This window comes from Scatophagus argus, chromosome 8, assembly GCF_020382885.2.
Source record: "Scatophagus argus isolate fScaArg1 chromosome 8, fScaArg1.pri, whole genome shotgun sequence".
NCBI classification, from domain to species: Eukaryota; Metazoa; Chordata; class Actinopteri; family Scatophagidae; genus Scatophagus; species Scatophagus argus.
Genome location: NC_058500.1, coordinates 10655432 through 10671078, shown reverse-complemented (window position 1 = coordinate 10671078; position 15647 = coordinate 10655432). Strand labels below are relative to the sequence as shown.

Below are 15647 nucleotides of genomic sequence, written 5' to 3'. Positions count from 1 at the left end.
TATTCAATGTACTGGATTAGGCTACATGGGCTACTGGAGGCTGATTGTCTGAACAAAACAAAAGTCACTCAGCTCAGAATCACATAGATTAGCTACACAAAAGAAATGCATTTGAAAATTATCTGCATTTAGAATCAGAATCAGAAAAGACTTTATTGCCATGTAAGTGAAGAGGTTTCACATTACTAGGAATTTGTCTTGGTGATTGGTGCATACATAGAACGTAACAGTAACATATAATTGAAGAATAAAATAAAAATAAAACAGAATAAGGTAACACAAAATAAAATAAGTGAAATAAATATTTTTCTGGAGGTAGTCCAAAAGTGAGGTAGTGCAGGGTGGAGTATAGTGCAAGTGGGTGAGGTAAACACAAGTGGGTGAGGTAAACAATGCTGGACAATGCCAACTCAAGGCACCACTGGGTATACAAAGGAACTACATAAAATAATAGACTCAGATAGCCAGTCGTTTGACACAGAGGGCTATCACTGGCAGTTAAACTACATAGACAAATTTACAGGACTATCAGATCCTTTGTTGGCATGTGGACTTTTTTAATCACTTGGGAGTCCATGAACCACTGGCGTTTTTAATTTTCTCAGACAACGCTCCACAGAGGCAGGTACAAGCACATCTGTAACTATAGATGCTGCCTTTGCAACACGGTTTTTGTGACTCTCGCAGTGTCTGTGTCGTTTCACGTCGTATTCTCCTCCGGGTGAAAGGGAAAAATGCCTCAGGCAAACTTCACACAAAGCTTTACCACACTCGCCTTGCACTGGTTTCACCCCGGGATAGATAGTTTCCCAGTCTTTGTTGTAGCTGCATTTTCTTTTCTTAGCCGTACGGGCCGTGCTTTCCTCCCTTTCCTCCATGTCTGGTGCTGTAGGCCGGTGCACCTCTCACCTCATTTGCATCGTTGTTGCTGAGCAGCACCATCGTTGTTGCAGTGATGAGCACTGTCGCCTCATAGCAAGAGGGTTCCAGGTTCGAATCCCGGTCTGGGCCCTTCTATGTGGAGTTTGCATGTTCTCCCCTGTGCCTGCGTGGATTTTCTCCTGGTTCTCCGGCTTCCTCCCACAATACCAAAAAATGGCTACTCTAAATTGTCCCTAGGTCTGAAGGGTGAAGGTGAGAGTTGTTTGTCTTTGTGTGTTGGTCCTGCGATTGACTGGCGACCAGTCCAGGGTGCACCCCGCCTCTCGCCCGTAGTCAGCTGGGATAGGCACCAGCTCCCCCGCAACCCTGGCGGATAAGCGGTATAGAAAATGGATGGATGGATGTTGCTGAGCACGCCAGCTCTTAACCTGTGTCATGATTGACATGATCAAACAGCCCGCCGCGTGCCCTCATGACGCTCACAGCTGTTTGATAAATGTCTGATTATAACACACATTTCAAAAGTGGAGTCTGACTGTCGATAACAATGCGGGACAACATCTCAATTTGCGGGACGTGTGAAAAGTAATGGAAATGCGTGACAGTCCCCCACAAAGCGGCACATCTGGTCATGTAACCGGGATAATAAAATGTCCCAGTGTGTGAAGGGGACGTGAACGCATCTGTTCACGTTTTTGCTCGCGAGACTACGAGTGGCCAATCACGGCGCTTGCGGCGCCTATTATAAGCTGTCTGTGCCGGTTCCCATGTAGAGGTGTGGGAGAAGGGTACGGACTGCTGCAGCAGGTGGGATTCTTTAGACAAATGTTCGTTTCATATATCGGTTGTAATGTTAATGCTTATCAATCATTGTACAACTAGATCAAATGCCAACTACTGCGAGGGTAGACGCCGTTTGGTCGCACGTTGTGTCGGCTGTACAAGAGGAATTGGTGAGTCGCTGTTGTTTGTGCTGAAAGGCATTGGCTTGACACGCTAATGCATTTAACATAATTAGCATCTAGCTTAATTATGCTAGCGCGGCCCTTGTACGTATCGGTAGTTTACGCTGATACTACTCTGGTACAATGGTATTTTGTATGAGGTTGATTTGGAATGTTTTGATTTATTATGAACATATTTCATTTTCTACTGCATTTCTGAATATATTTTAAAAAGTGTTTGTTCTATTGATGTAAATGGCATTTATTTGAGTTCATATTGTACACCAGAACATATCACATACATGTGATATTGTAATTAAAACGGTCCTGTTTATTTGATACAGGCCAGGTTCACCAGTTGTGGTGATAAACTGATGGCGAGCTACTGAACTGCCCGGAGTTGAAGAAGCTTTAGCCAGCTTTTCCTGATGGTCTGGTAGGAAACCGCTGCAGCCCAGTTCCTCCACCTTCTTACTCACTCACATACATGCACAATTGCCTATGGATCATTACACTTAAAGGACATTACCGTGCGTTGGCCTGTTCTGTGTGTTGCCGATCTGGTACCCAGGTTGGTGGGTGCTACTTCCTGGGCTGTATTATTTTCCTTAGTTGATGTCTTTATTATTTTTGTTGCAACTAAAACTGTTAAAGTGCACTTAGCAAGCTAAAAGCTTGCAGACTGTAAATATCGGGTTATTGATTGTTATGTGTTTGTTGCCGTTTATTGTTAATACAAGGCGCCAAGCAAATCTGTATGGTGTGTGTGTGTGTTTTATGTACTCGGCCAACTTCTCCCTGAGCTGAACCACATCTTCTGATTATACTAGTCCATCATCTCCTCAAGCTAAACACTAAAAACTCATAGTTCAGTAGCCATCATATATGCTACAGTCACGGTCCTCAAAGCATGTTTTTTGCAAGTCAAAGCAAGTCATTTTTATCCTTGTGAGATGCATGCATACATTAGCTCTTGTGTGGCAAGGTGGACTTCATGAGGTCATAAAGTTCGACTTCATAAAATGTGGTGTTTTGATTAAATTGTGACTTGATTAAATTACAGGAGAAAACATTTTGTATGAGTATGTTATCTTAATTACACTTCAGCCATTTTGCCGACTTGGTCTGGTCTCAGCAGAAAAAACTTCCCTAACACAGGTTAAGGCAGTCCTTCTCAAATAGTGGGGCGATGCCGGGGGGGGGGGGGGGGAAACATGCTTTTTTTTTGCCGTACTAGAATAAAGTGTAATTGCACATCCACTACAGTAGTCGGCAGTGTCGCTCTCATTGTCAGAGTGTGCGCAGGGAGTATTAGCTCTATGGTGTAGCGGCTTTTTTGCACCGAGCAGGCGATATGACGTGCAGTAAGCGAACCCTTAAGAGACAACATGAAGACATTTTTAACAGGGATGAAAAGAAAGGCGGAGAGAGACGAAGATAATGAGACAAAAGTAACTCGAGGAAATATGACGAAGCATATGTAGCGCTTAGCTCCACTGTGGCTGCAGTGGGAGACGAGGAAAGACCGGTGTGTTTACTGTGTCTAAACATGCTGGCACCGGACAGCATGAAGCCTAATAAATTAAGGCGTCACTTGAAGACATTACATCCCAATCATGCTGATAAGCCGCTGGAGTTTTTTCAGCGAAAACGTGCCGAATATTGCCAACAATCATCCCGCTTTGTGATTGCTACTTCAGTAAACCAGCGAGCACTGTTAGCATCATATTATTACATTTTATTAAATATTATTATTACTATTATTTATAGTCGCGGCGGAGAGTGGGTGAGGGGGGCGCGAATTGTTTTCTTCTTGCTGGGGGGGGCGCAACAGAAATTAATTGATAAGCACTGGGTTAAGGGAAGGGCGCGACCAACAACAACGATGCAAATGAGGTGAGAACGGCACCGGCATACAGCACAAGACAAGACATGGAGGAAAGCACCAAATATGTAGAATATATGTTGCATATACGCCATATTTAGGGTCATATATGTGCATGTATGTTGATATATAGGAAATGTATGTGTCATATATGACATCCACAGATGCTACAGTCAGGTGCATATATGTCACACATAATGCCTTATATATAGCTCATATATGTCTGACCTTGTGCATATATGTCATACATTATGTCTATATCTCACTTATTTGCAAATGATGTAATGTGCATATATGTTAAAACAAAATGTACTGTGCACTAATTTTAATTCAATGCAGATTGAGGTTTGCAGAAGAAAATTCAGTGTATAAGACAATAGCTTTTGATTGTTTTATTGCATGCAGCAATTTTTAAAGTGGCCTCACACTCTGTCATTCATCATCACGGTTTACTTTGGCCTTACATGTATTAATTGCGAACTTTGTGTCTTCTTCCCTCATAGTGAAGAAGTGGTTAACTGTGATGTTATTGTTTGCGCCATTGTGCCTTTGATATTTGGCGCACGCTTAAAAAGTACCATCTTGGAGATACAGGAGACCGGGTCGAGTACGCTGAGAACCAGCCAATTCTGGTTGGTGTGGTGTGGGGTAAGGTTTTATTGGTTGACCAGAAAGAAATAAGCAGAAAGGAAAAAATGTTGACCAATAAATAAAAATGTTGTGTACAATGGCTCCAGTGAAGTGTCACCACACTGAGTTGTAATTAAGAGTTACTTCCCTTCACACACAGGATGGAGACATAATAGCACCTGAGCTAACTCCCCTGAAAGCCAGCTGGTCGGACAACAACGAAGGAGAGGATGGTGAAGGTGGCAGCTCGACACACGTAATTTATGCTCATGTAAATGGAGAAAAGAAAGCGAGAACTCAGCTTTTCAATCAGAATCAGAATTCCTTTATACAAATAAGAGGAAGAGAGAAGATTGCCCCTCTAGTACACATTTGCTAGATGAGACAGTACATTATGGTCATTTAGCTTTGTGTGATTTACTCAGAACATGTAGACATTCGGCTTTTAAAAGTAAATCAAATCTGCAGCCAAAACTCAATTGCTCTGCAGACTTATTTACTCTACTTCTTTTTACTTGTGGGATTATTTGGATTTGATGTGATCTTACATTGAAATATGTTTGAAAGAATGTAAAGGGGAAGCCTACCAAAGGCACTGCTGAAAGGGGTTTCATAACAGTTTGAAAATAAAACTGTAATAAAACTCCTCTCATTTGTGTCCTCTTATAATTCAAGCTGTTGAACACCATGTCATGCAAAACATTTAGACTTTAATTTACAGTTGTTTTTCCACATAAAGGGGCGTTCCAGGAAAAGTTTTGTTGAAAGGGAAATGGGAAACTTTGTTTTTTCATATTCAAATTTTTTTGAGGGGTGGGTGTGCGTGGGTGTGTTTGTATAAGTATACGTGTATAAGTATAGACACAACACCTGGGCATTTTACACCACTTTTGAGTCTGCTGTGCAGAGCTGTCTGATCAGCTGTGAGTAACGTTATCAGTTGTAAATTTGAGGAGGTCTACTCTTTTGGCTAATCCAGATTAACGCCTGTTTGTCGGATCGACATGAACAACCAAGAAGTCATAGCCTACTTTTGTTTTAGATAATTCTACTCGCTCTTATCTAATTTGTCACCTAATTGTTCCTAACTGCCTTGTTTTATGCTTGTCTTGTTTAATTCTGGGTTTTTTTGTTATGCAGCTAAGACATTGAATTATATAGATATAAAGTATGTGTCTTTGTTGAAAAATGTCTTCAAATATATAATATAATATACTGGCACTCCTCTGTTTGATAACGAATGGTGAATTAAGTATGTTATCATAGCTCTTTGTTGTCCTGTCTTCTGCCAGGTGTTTAATGATCCCATCCACGGGCACGTGGACCTACACCCACTTCTCATCAAAATCGTGGACACACCTCAGTTCCAGAGACTACGAAACCTCAAGCAGCTTGGAGGGATCTACTTTGTTTTTCCTGGAGCATCTCACAACCGCTTTGAACACTCGATTGGGTACGTCCTCAGATACGGGAACGAGCAACATTCCTTTTCTGTGGAGTACACATACAGAAATTAATGAATAAATAAATAAAACTCACAACATTACACGGCCACATAGGCTAACATTAACTGGTGAGACCAGACCAAGAATGGCTGAGGATTAATTAAGATGGCTTACTCATACTAAATGTTTTCTCTTGTAACTTAGTCAAGTCACAATTTAATCAAAACACCATAATTTATGAAGCTGAACTTTATGACCTCATGAAGTCCAGCTTGTCACACAAGAGTTAATGTATGCATCTCACAAGGAAAAAAACAATGACTTCCTTCAAGGGAAAACATGCTTTGTGTGAGACTGTAGTTGCAGTAAAACAGGTTGCTGGCAATGTGATGATGAGAAATATGGTTTTATTTTCTATGAGGATTGGTTTGTCAGAAAATTATCTGGATGAATGGAGGTGAACAGTTGTGATTTACACTAAATAGACAAAAGTATCAAGACACACCTCTTTATGAGGCTGTTGTGCCATTGAAGTTGACTGCAGCTGACCCAGAGTCCAATAGATTTTAACCTGCAAATAAACTGGAATGGTCTACCATAAATAGGTGTGGTCCTAACTAAACTAGACTCCCTCTTGGGTGCTGACTGTAAGGACAGCTAATTTTAGTATTGATTTAAATTGGTGAATTATTTATTAACTTGATTATTATAAGATAAGATAAGATTTCCTTTACAGTCCCACAATGGGGAAATGCACTTTGTTACAGCAGTAAGTGGATAGTGAAAAAAACAGAGGTCGACATCAGTAATAAACAACTTACAAACAATTGACATAAGTGTGGGAGTATAGTAATATAATATAAAATATAAACACTATTTACAAGAGAAAATAGCAGTTGCACATGGCTAATAAAAAATTGCACAGTGGAATAGTGAAAAAAATTATTACACTTTAGTTATTGCACATTATTATCATTACTACAAAAGTGATTGAGTCCTTAAGTGTGCGTGTGTGGGTGCGTGTGTGTGTGTGTGTGTGGTCTACTGGGGGCAGTGCTGGTTATTAAACAGTGAAGATAGTAATAATAATAGTAATAATGTTCTGATGGCGTGACATTACAGCATCAACAGCATCGTCTTTTACAGAGACTTTGTAATTGCTGACTCTTAAGGCTGCTGTGTAAAGCAGTTATTGTTACCTGATTGTAAACATGACAGCTGAGGTCTAAGATAGTGACTGCACTGTTCAGAGTGAACCACCGATAAGCACTGCTAAGCACATGGCCATTATGAAAGTTAGGACCGCAGACCTGCTGCCTGACAAACACGAGAGATAAGGTCATTATTAACTTTCTGTCCTGTCATGTTTCAGCTGAAATAAGATCTTTCTATTTGAGTAATGAGTCAGTGTGCTTTCATTTTCAATTCGTGGTCATTCACCTCCCTGTGTGATATTACAACTCTGATTCTGTTTCAGCACGAGAAAGCCCCTCTAGCCATGTTTGACTACCTGGTGAATGACAATGACCTGAAGTCTGTGATGGAGCAGCACGGCCTGGTGCTTTCTGAAGACCTGGACTTCATCAAGGAACTCATTGCTGGACCATTGGATGCTAATGCAGCCAAAGGCAAGAAGGTACCCAATGTGACTTTACGGTTTATGGTGAACAGATGACAGTGTGTAAATGTGAGTTACTTATCTCATGACACCACCCTGAATTTCAATTATGACTATGATTGTGTTTTGTTTCCCGGTCTTCAGTCTCTGCAAGAGCTGACACACTTATCCTGTTCACAGATCCTGAATACAACTGGGAGGGGTGAGGGAGGCGAGAAAATTGTGCAATGGTGGCTTGTTGTAATCGTATATAGAACATTTATCCTATTTTACAGTAAATATCTCAGCTTGACAACATTTTTTCACAACTCACAGCTCTGTGCAACATTTTCATTACTTTTTTTGCTTCCATTTAAAATGTTTTGCACAATTTTTCCTCCTTACCAGGATGTGATGCAGCTTCATCAAACTTGCTTCACAAGGAGGTGTGACGTGACACAAGGGTCACTGCATGACACATGACACATAAAATTCTGTGTGTGGGTGTGTGTGGGTGTGTTTGTATAAATGTGTGTATATAAGTATGAACACAACACCTGGGCATTTTACACCGCTTTTGAGTCTGCTGTGCAGAGCTGTCTGATCAGCTGTGAGTAACGTTGCAAGTGGCTCATCCAGATTAACGCCTGTTTGTCGGATCAACATGGACAACCAAGAAGTCATGCCCGTGAATAAGGTAACAACAGCATCACAATGCTACATTCTCAAGGTTATATAGATTTGAAGAGACATAACAGACTAAGAAAGAAGAGGAACCACAAGGAGGTGTGACGTGACACAATGAATGAATGAAGAAAAGATAAAGCGACGTCACCACTAATCACATGTTTGAAGCTCTTTACACTGGCTTCCTGTTTGTTTGAAATTGATTTTGACCTTTTAAAGTATCATATGGCCGGTCACCTACTGGACCTACAGGACCAAACTGTAAGTCTGTATGAGCCAACACACAGTCAAGAGATCTTCAGTCAGTGGCCTCGTGGTCATCCAAGAGTCAGTGCTAAAGCCCAGAGGTGGCCAAGCCTTTTCTGTCAGGGCCCAGAGACTCATCACTATTTTGTCACGTAGTCTACTTTTGTTTTAGATAATTCTACTCTAATTTGTAACCTAACTGTTCCCATCTGCCTTGTTTTAAGTTTGTGTTGTTTAATTCCAAGTTTTGTTGTTATGCAGCTAAGACATTGAATTATATAGATATAAAGTATGTGTCTTTGTTGAAAAATGTCTTCAAATATATAATATAATATACTGGCACTCCTCTGTTTGATAATGAATGGTGAATTAAGTATGTTTTCATAGCTCTTTGTTGTCCTGTCTTCTGCCAGGTGTTTAATGATCCCATCCACGGGCATGTGGACCTACACCCACTTCTCATCAAAATCGTGGACACACCTCAGTTCCAGAGACTACGATACCTCAAGCAGCTTGGAGGGACCTACTTTGTTTTTCCTGGAGCATCTCACAACCGCTTTGAACACTCAATTGGGTACGTCCTCAGATACGGGAACAAGCAACATTCCTTTTCTGTTGAGTACACATACAGAAATTAATAAATAAATAAATAAAAGTCATAACATTACACGGCCACATAGGCTAACATTAACTGGTGAGACGAGACCAAGAATGGCTGAGGATTAATTAAGGTGGCTTACTCATACTAAATGTTTTCTCTTGTAATTTAATCAAAACATCATATTTTATGAAGCTGACCTTTATGACCTCTTCATGACTGTAGTTGCAGTAAAACAGGTTGCTGGCAATGTGATGATGAGAAATATGGTTTTATTTTCTACGAGGGTTGGTTTGACAGATAATTATCTGGAACAGTTGCGATATACACTAAATAGACAAAAGTATTGAGACACACCTCTTTTTGGGACTGTTACCTCTTTATGGGGTTTGGGCTGAGTCTGTTATTTCCAGTGAAGGGAAATCTTATTGCTTCAGCATACCAATACATTTTGGCATCAGTGTGCATCAGTGCACAAAGCAAGATCCATACAGACATGGTTGGATGAGTTTGTGGAAAACTTGACTGGCCTAAACAGAAGCCTGACATCAACCCCGTCAAGCACGTTTTGGGATGGACTGGAACAGAGATTTTCATCCAACATCAGTGCCTGAACTCACAAATCCTCCACTGTATGAATTGGCAAAAATTCCCACAGAAACAAAATCTGTGTAAATCCTTCCCAAAAGAGTGGAAGCTGTTATAGCTGCAAAGCTGTCTATGTGTTTAGAAAGCAGTGTTATTTAAGGTCCCTGTTAGCATAATGGTCAGGTGTCCCAATACTTTTGTCTATATTGTGTATCAAATGACCATGTTCATCTGTGCAGGATGGTCAAACAGCAGCTGTTGAGTGAGTCGACCTTAAAAACATCTCTCATGCATTTATTTGTCAATGTATAATTATTTCAATGCCATGTTTTATTTTCATTGTATATTTTGTATGAAGAGAGTTGTTCTGTTGTGTTCCAGAGTGGCTTACTTGGCAGGACAACTTGCGCAAGCTCTGCAAACTAGACAACCAGAACTCGACATCTCCGACAGGGACATCCTTTGTGTGCAGATTGCTGGGCTCTGCCACGACCTGGGTGAGTGGTACACATGTGCTCATACTTTCAACATTCACAGTACAGGGTGTGAACATGGTGTGAGAATAGAAATAAACAAACATATATATAAAATTATATGTATATTATTTTATTTCCTTTTTTTCCTTGTTCAGATAGTTCCCTCAGAGTAACTTTTTATTCCCCCCTCCTCCAGGACATGGGCCATTCTCCCATATGTTTGATGAGATGTTCATCCCCAAAGCACGTCCAGGAATTACCTGGAAGGTAGGAAAGTGTGATTAATAGTTCTCTTGTCCTTGTACAGAGAGAACCTTTGAGCCAGAAAACACTTATGGATTAGTATTTTTATTACTGATTTATTAGTGGATAATCTACTTTCACATTTTCCCACCTTTTCTCAGTGGGAAAACGCAGTTTCCTCCTGTCTTCTGACTGCATAATTTCCTCTGATTAGCAAAGTGTTTGCATTGTTGTGTTCTGCTCTGCCGAGGTTTCAAACTGCTGTAATGATTCATCACAAAACCATTTGGCAACCAAGAAGATACAAATAAATGCCTCTTGATAGCCTGTCTGCTATTTACTTTGAAGAGTGTGTCTTAAAATAAGTGAACAACTGCTCTAATGAGACATTTTCAAAATGAGTAACATACTGGAAAAGTCAGACTAACCCATCATATCTGCTATTTTGACAGTAGACAGTCCTTAGACTGGCTATTTTTCAAAATGAACTGGCCAAGGCCTCAAGCTCTCACCCACTGTGCAGATTGTTAATTTTTCTACTTCATATTGAAGTTGACTGCAGCTGACCCAGAGTCCAATAGATTTTACCCCAGGTGAAAAATAAAGAATAAATAGGTGTATTCCTAAATAAACTAGATTCCCTCTTGGGTTCTGACTGTAATGACAGCTAATTTTAGTCTTGATTAAAATTGGTGAATGAATTATTAACCTGATTTATCATAGTAATAATGTTCTGATGGCGTGACATTACAGCATCAACAGCATCGTCTTTTACAGAGACTTTGTAATTGCTGACTCTTAAGGCTGCTGTGTAAAGCAGTTATTGTTACCTGATTGTAAACATGACAGCTGAGGTCTAAGATAGTGACTGCACTGTTCAGAGTGAACCACCGATAAGCACTGCTAAGCACATGGCCATTATGAAAGTTAGGACCGCAGACCTGCTGCCTGACAAACATGAGAGATAAGGTCATTATTAACTTCTGTGTCCTGTCATGTTTCAGCTGAGATAAGATCTTTCTATTTGTGTAATGAGTCAGTGTGCTTTCATTTTCAATTCGTGGTCATTCACCTCCTTGTGTGATATTACAACTCTGATTCTGTTTCAGCACGAGAAAGCCTCTCTAGCCATGTTTGACTACCTGGTGAATGACAATGACCTGAAGTCTGTGATGGAGCAGCACGGCCTGGTGCTGCCCGAAGACCTGGACTTCATCAAGGAACTCATTGCTGGACCATTGGACACTAATGCAGCCAAAGGCAAGAAGGTACCCAATGTGACTTTACGGTTTATGGTGAACAGATGACAGTGTGTAAATGTGAGTTACTTATCTCATGACACCACCCTGAATTTCAATTATGACACAACCATCAGGACAAAGTAACATTAACATATAGCTTCTGTCCTTAAGATTATATATCAAACCCCATGATTTCTTCCTTGTGGTAGGCAAACCTGTGATGTCCTTCATTTGGGTTCACACATTTCCTGATTGCAGATGTCAGGTTGACTGGCCCATAGATCCTCATTTAATTCTGAGAGAGAGGATTTCTTGGGGACCAGGATGACTGTGGAGCTTTTGAGGCAGACAGGAACTTCACTCAGCTCCACTGCCCACTGTGTAAATATGGGGTTCAGTGAAGACTTTCAGATAGAGGGCTGATGTCCCCTCTGAGCCCGATGCTTTTATTTCCTGGTCTTCTGTCTCTGAAAGAGATGACACACATCCTGTTCACAGATCCTGAATACAGCTGGGAGGGGTGAGGGAGGCGAGAAAATTGTGCAATGGTGGCTTGTTGTATTCATATATAGAACATTTATCCTACATTGTTGTACATACTTGACCTATTGTTGTACGCGTCATCATACCTACTTATTCATTAATGTGTTTAGCTGTATGTATATTAATTGTACGCCAAGAGCCACTGTAAACCTAAGTCATATTCTTTGTGAGCAGAAACAAACTTGGTCAGTAAAACTGACTCTAATGTCCCTGTTGTCTGTCATCTCCGCAGTGGCAGTATAAAGGCCGTCCAAAAGACAAATCCTTCCTTTATGAAATCGTGGCCAACAAAAGAAATGGAATTGATGTGGACAAGTGGGACTACTTTGCCAGGTTGGGCTTTTGGATCTGTTAGTTAATTTACTAATTGTTTTCTAAGTTATATATTAAATACTCTTTTTTTCTGTTAAATGACCGATTCTTGCATGTATTTTTCCACTCTGTTTCTTCTCAGGGACTGCCACCACCTGGGCATCCAGAACAACTTTGACTATCGCCGCTTTATAAAGTTTGCCAGGGTGTGTGAGGTGGACGGAGAGAAACAAATCTGCACTAGAGACAAGGTGCAGACAGGATTACTTTTTCATCAGCTTTTACAACAGCAATCCGTTTACACAATGAGACTAAAATACAGGCATTTCTTTTAACAGGAGGTGAGCAATGTGTGTGACATGTTCCACACCAGAAACCGTCTCCACAGAAGAGCCTGCCAGCACACAGTGGCCAAGATCATAGAGACCATGTGAGTAGTTAATCACTCCAGTGTGGCTGGTTGTCTTAATGTCAGTGAAAATGTTCTCAGAAGTGATAATGAATAATGAATAATGTTGGGTATGTTCATCAAGGATCGCAGAGGCCTTTTTAAAAGCAGACAAGCACATCCAGATTGAAGGCTCAGGAGGGAAGAAGTTCACTCTCTCCACAGCCATAGATGATATGGAGGCCTACACCAAGCTGACAGGTCTGTAGAAACCACCGTGTGCCGTTAACTTGAGTTTTAACATTAAAATGCATGACAGATGTTACGTCACATCAGTTCACGGCGGAACTTTTAATTTTTATACAAAGCTGGATAATGATAATGAATAATAATTCCTCATATTTTATTTGTTGTATTTTTGTCTGTGATGCATGTAACACAGACATGATTTCATCATATCAGGAAGGACTCTACTCATCCCTTTATCAGCCCAGCTTGTTGTTGTTTTTAGTTATTTTTACAGTAAATTCTTCCTGAAAACCACCATCATTTATAATATGTAACCATAAAGTCTGAAATAAAGAAACTCACTGAATGATTTAGTGACTTTGGTGTCTTTGGTTGACTTTATCCGACCTGCCCCCTACTGTTCATCCTATAGATGGTGTGTTTGAACAAATACTGAACTCTTCGTCCAAGGAGTTGGCTGAGGCGAGGCAGATTCTACACAATGTTGTCCATCGACGCCTCTATAAGTGTGTGGGCGAAAGTCAGGCTGAGAAACCTGAACGTGTCACGCAGGTGTGTGTTTGTTTGTGTCTTCGTATGACTGCATTATAATGCACATCTGATTGTCACAGCACAGGATGCACATCATCCATATCTGTATTGGCTACGAAATTAAGTTATCTTTAGGAGCCTGTTTTTGTTTCATGCAGTTTATTCTGATGTGTGATTGTTAGCTGATCTTGCAATGTATTCCAAGATGCTTTGTCATGTGGAGCTGCAGACAGCAATAATCTCCATGAAGAGAGTCTGAGGTGATGTCTTCAAATGCAGTAGCTTGTTTTGTCTGATCAAAACTCAGTGATATTTGATTCAGTGAGTGAAGCATCGTATCCTCACTTTTGCACAGGCAGAACCAACTCGTTAAGCATTTTGGCTTAGTATTTAATTTTAATTTAATTTTTTATGTGTCGATGTAGCTGATGACCTTCCTCTTCCTGATCCATGAATCAAAGATGCTTGTCTCACGGTTGAATAGTTTTATATAGCAGTCTACGTTGCCTGCATGCATGTTGTGCCCAGATTTCGTGCGCACTGCACAGAATGTAATGTTTTTGTATTATATGAAGATGAAAGCCCATCTGATATCCCTGCTAAGGTGTAACGAGTAACATCTGCTTTCTCCTCTTATAAGGAGATGATTCTCTCCTGGGAAGCAAATTTGGCTCAGGCCGTCCCTCAGACTGGCGCCCAAAATGTCAATCTAAATCCAGAGGACTTTGTAGTTCACGTGAGTTTTGATCTAATTACTTTACATCTTATACAATCCATTCACTGAAAGCTCCAAACCCTTTGGTTCTAGCTACACTTGATGATCAAAAAACGTTCCCCTTTCTCTGTTGTAGGTCATTCATATAGACTTTGGGATGAGGGAAAAGAACCCCATCGACAACGTGCGTTTCTATTCCAAGGACGACCCAACCAAAGCCACCAAGATTCCAGAGGAGAAAGTGAGAACTGAAGACCACAGAATTCAAATCTTAATCTTTCTTTGTCTGAGCTTCAACACACATTGTTGGGTTTTCCCTTATGTGCAGATTCTTCTTGATGCATAGAAACTGTTTGTTGCTGTCTCAAAATAAACTCTGCTGCTGTCCTTGTCAGGTGTCTCCACTTCTTCCAAGGCAGTTTGCTGAGAGGCTGACCAGGCTCTACTACAAGAAGACAGATGCTGAAAGTCTGAAGGCAGCCAAGCAGTTTGGCAAGTGGTGGGAGAATGAGAACTTCTTCTAGCCTCAGGTAATATTTACATCTGTTAGAGTGTATCTATTCTATTCTGTTAAAAAAAAAAAAAAGGTAGAGCCAACCAAATTGCCAGTTACTTATATCATTTTACAGTATGCTCATAAATTCATCAGGGCTGAGGTAATTCATCAGATTTCTGAAGGGGAAAGGCTGATCATAAACCGCCATGAGTGATGGTGTTTTAAGTGTCTAATTAGGTTTGTTGTTCCCGATGTTTTCATGGTCACGTCCCCACGGCCTTACGTGTATTACAAATTGCGAGCTTTGTGTGTTCTTCACTCACAGTGAAGAAGTGGTTAGGTGTGATGTTATTGTTCGCGCTGTTATGCCTTTGATATTCGACCTGGTCGAGTACGCTGAGAACCGGCCGATTCTGGTTGGTGTGGTGTGGGGTAAGGTTTTATTGTTAGACCAGAAAGAAATAAGCAGAAAGGAAAAAATGTTGGACAATAAATAAAAATGTTGTGTACAAAGGCTCCAGTGAGGTGTCACCACACTGAGTTGTGATTAAGAGTTACTGCAATGTAGTGAGTCAGCAATGGTGACGTCTTTGTTATTGATGTGTGCGCTCTGATGTCCTCACACACAGGTTGGAGACAGAAAAGCACCTGAGTCGGACAACAACGAGCTTTTAACTCAGTTTTTCAAGTAAGAGGAAGAGAGAAGATGGCCCCTCTAGTACACATTTGGTAGATGAGACAGTGCTGAGTTCAAGTTATATTTTTCTACAAGGTAAATGTGTTAATGAGCACAACAGTTATTCAAATCATTAATTATCTGAAATACAATTTTTACACCTTCAGGGATTCAAAAAATGTGGGTTTCTGAATATATACTCAGTGCCTGCACTCAGGGATTTTTACGAACACAAATCCAACACACATATTTTAGTTTTTATTATTTTTCGTTTT

The 15647-nt window shown here is 40.5% G+C and overlaps 1 protein-coding gene across 2 annotated transcripts; it reads left to right on the top strand.

Moving 5' to 3' along the window:
- The first annotated feature begins 1628 nt into the window (after positions 1 to 1628).
- LOC124063447 (deoxynucleoside triphosphate triphosphohydrolase SAMHD1-like) lies at positions 1629 to 15534 on the top strand. 2 transcript variants are annotated; one of them, XM_046397124.1, is made up of 18 exons: positions 1629 to 1689; positions 1765 to 1835; positions 2171 to 2262; positions 4215 to 4359; positions 4502 to 4612; positions 5634 to 5794; positions 9884 to 9999; positions 10175 to 10245; positions 11331 to 11489; positions 12238 to 12338; positions 12460 to 12568; positions 12656 to 12747; positions 12851 to 12966; positions 13367 to 13506; positions 14126 to 14221; positions 14337 to 14441; positions 14596 to 14730; positions 15326 to 15534. In XM_046397124.1, the coding sequence occupies exons 3-17, from the start codon at positions 2255 to 2257 to the stop codon at positions 14722 to 14724; spliced, it is 1659 nt and encodes a 552-aa protein (XP_046253080.1). In that variant the 5' UTR covers positions 1629 to 1689; positions 1765 to 1835; positions 2171 to 2254; the 3' UTR covers positions 14725 to 14730; positions 15326 to 15534. The 2 variants fall into 2 exon arrangements, with proteins under 2 accessions (XP_046253080.1, XP_046253081.1); XM_046397125.1 differs by lacking the exons at positions 1629 to 1689; positions 1765 to 1835; positions 2171 to 2262; ... (1 more) ...; positions 4502 to 4612; positions 5634 to 5794 and adding exons at positions 7842 to 8080; positions 8730 to 8890.
- Positions 15535 to 15647: the final 113 nt, after the last annotated feature.

Bases quoted from the DNA above. Each gene is read 5' to 3' on its own strand.
- LOC124063447 (XM_046397124.1), top strand. The intron at 5,795-9,883 runs GTACGTCCTCAG...GTTGTGTTCCAG, and splicing joins CGCTTTGAACACTCGATTGG to AGTGGCTTACTTGGCAGGAC. The intron at 10,000-10,174 runs GTGAGTGGTACA...CCCCTCCTCCAG, and splicing joins TGGGCTCTGCCACGACCTGG to GACATGGGCCATTCTCCCAT.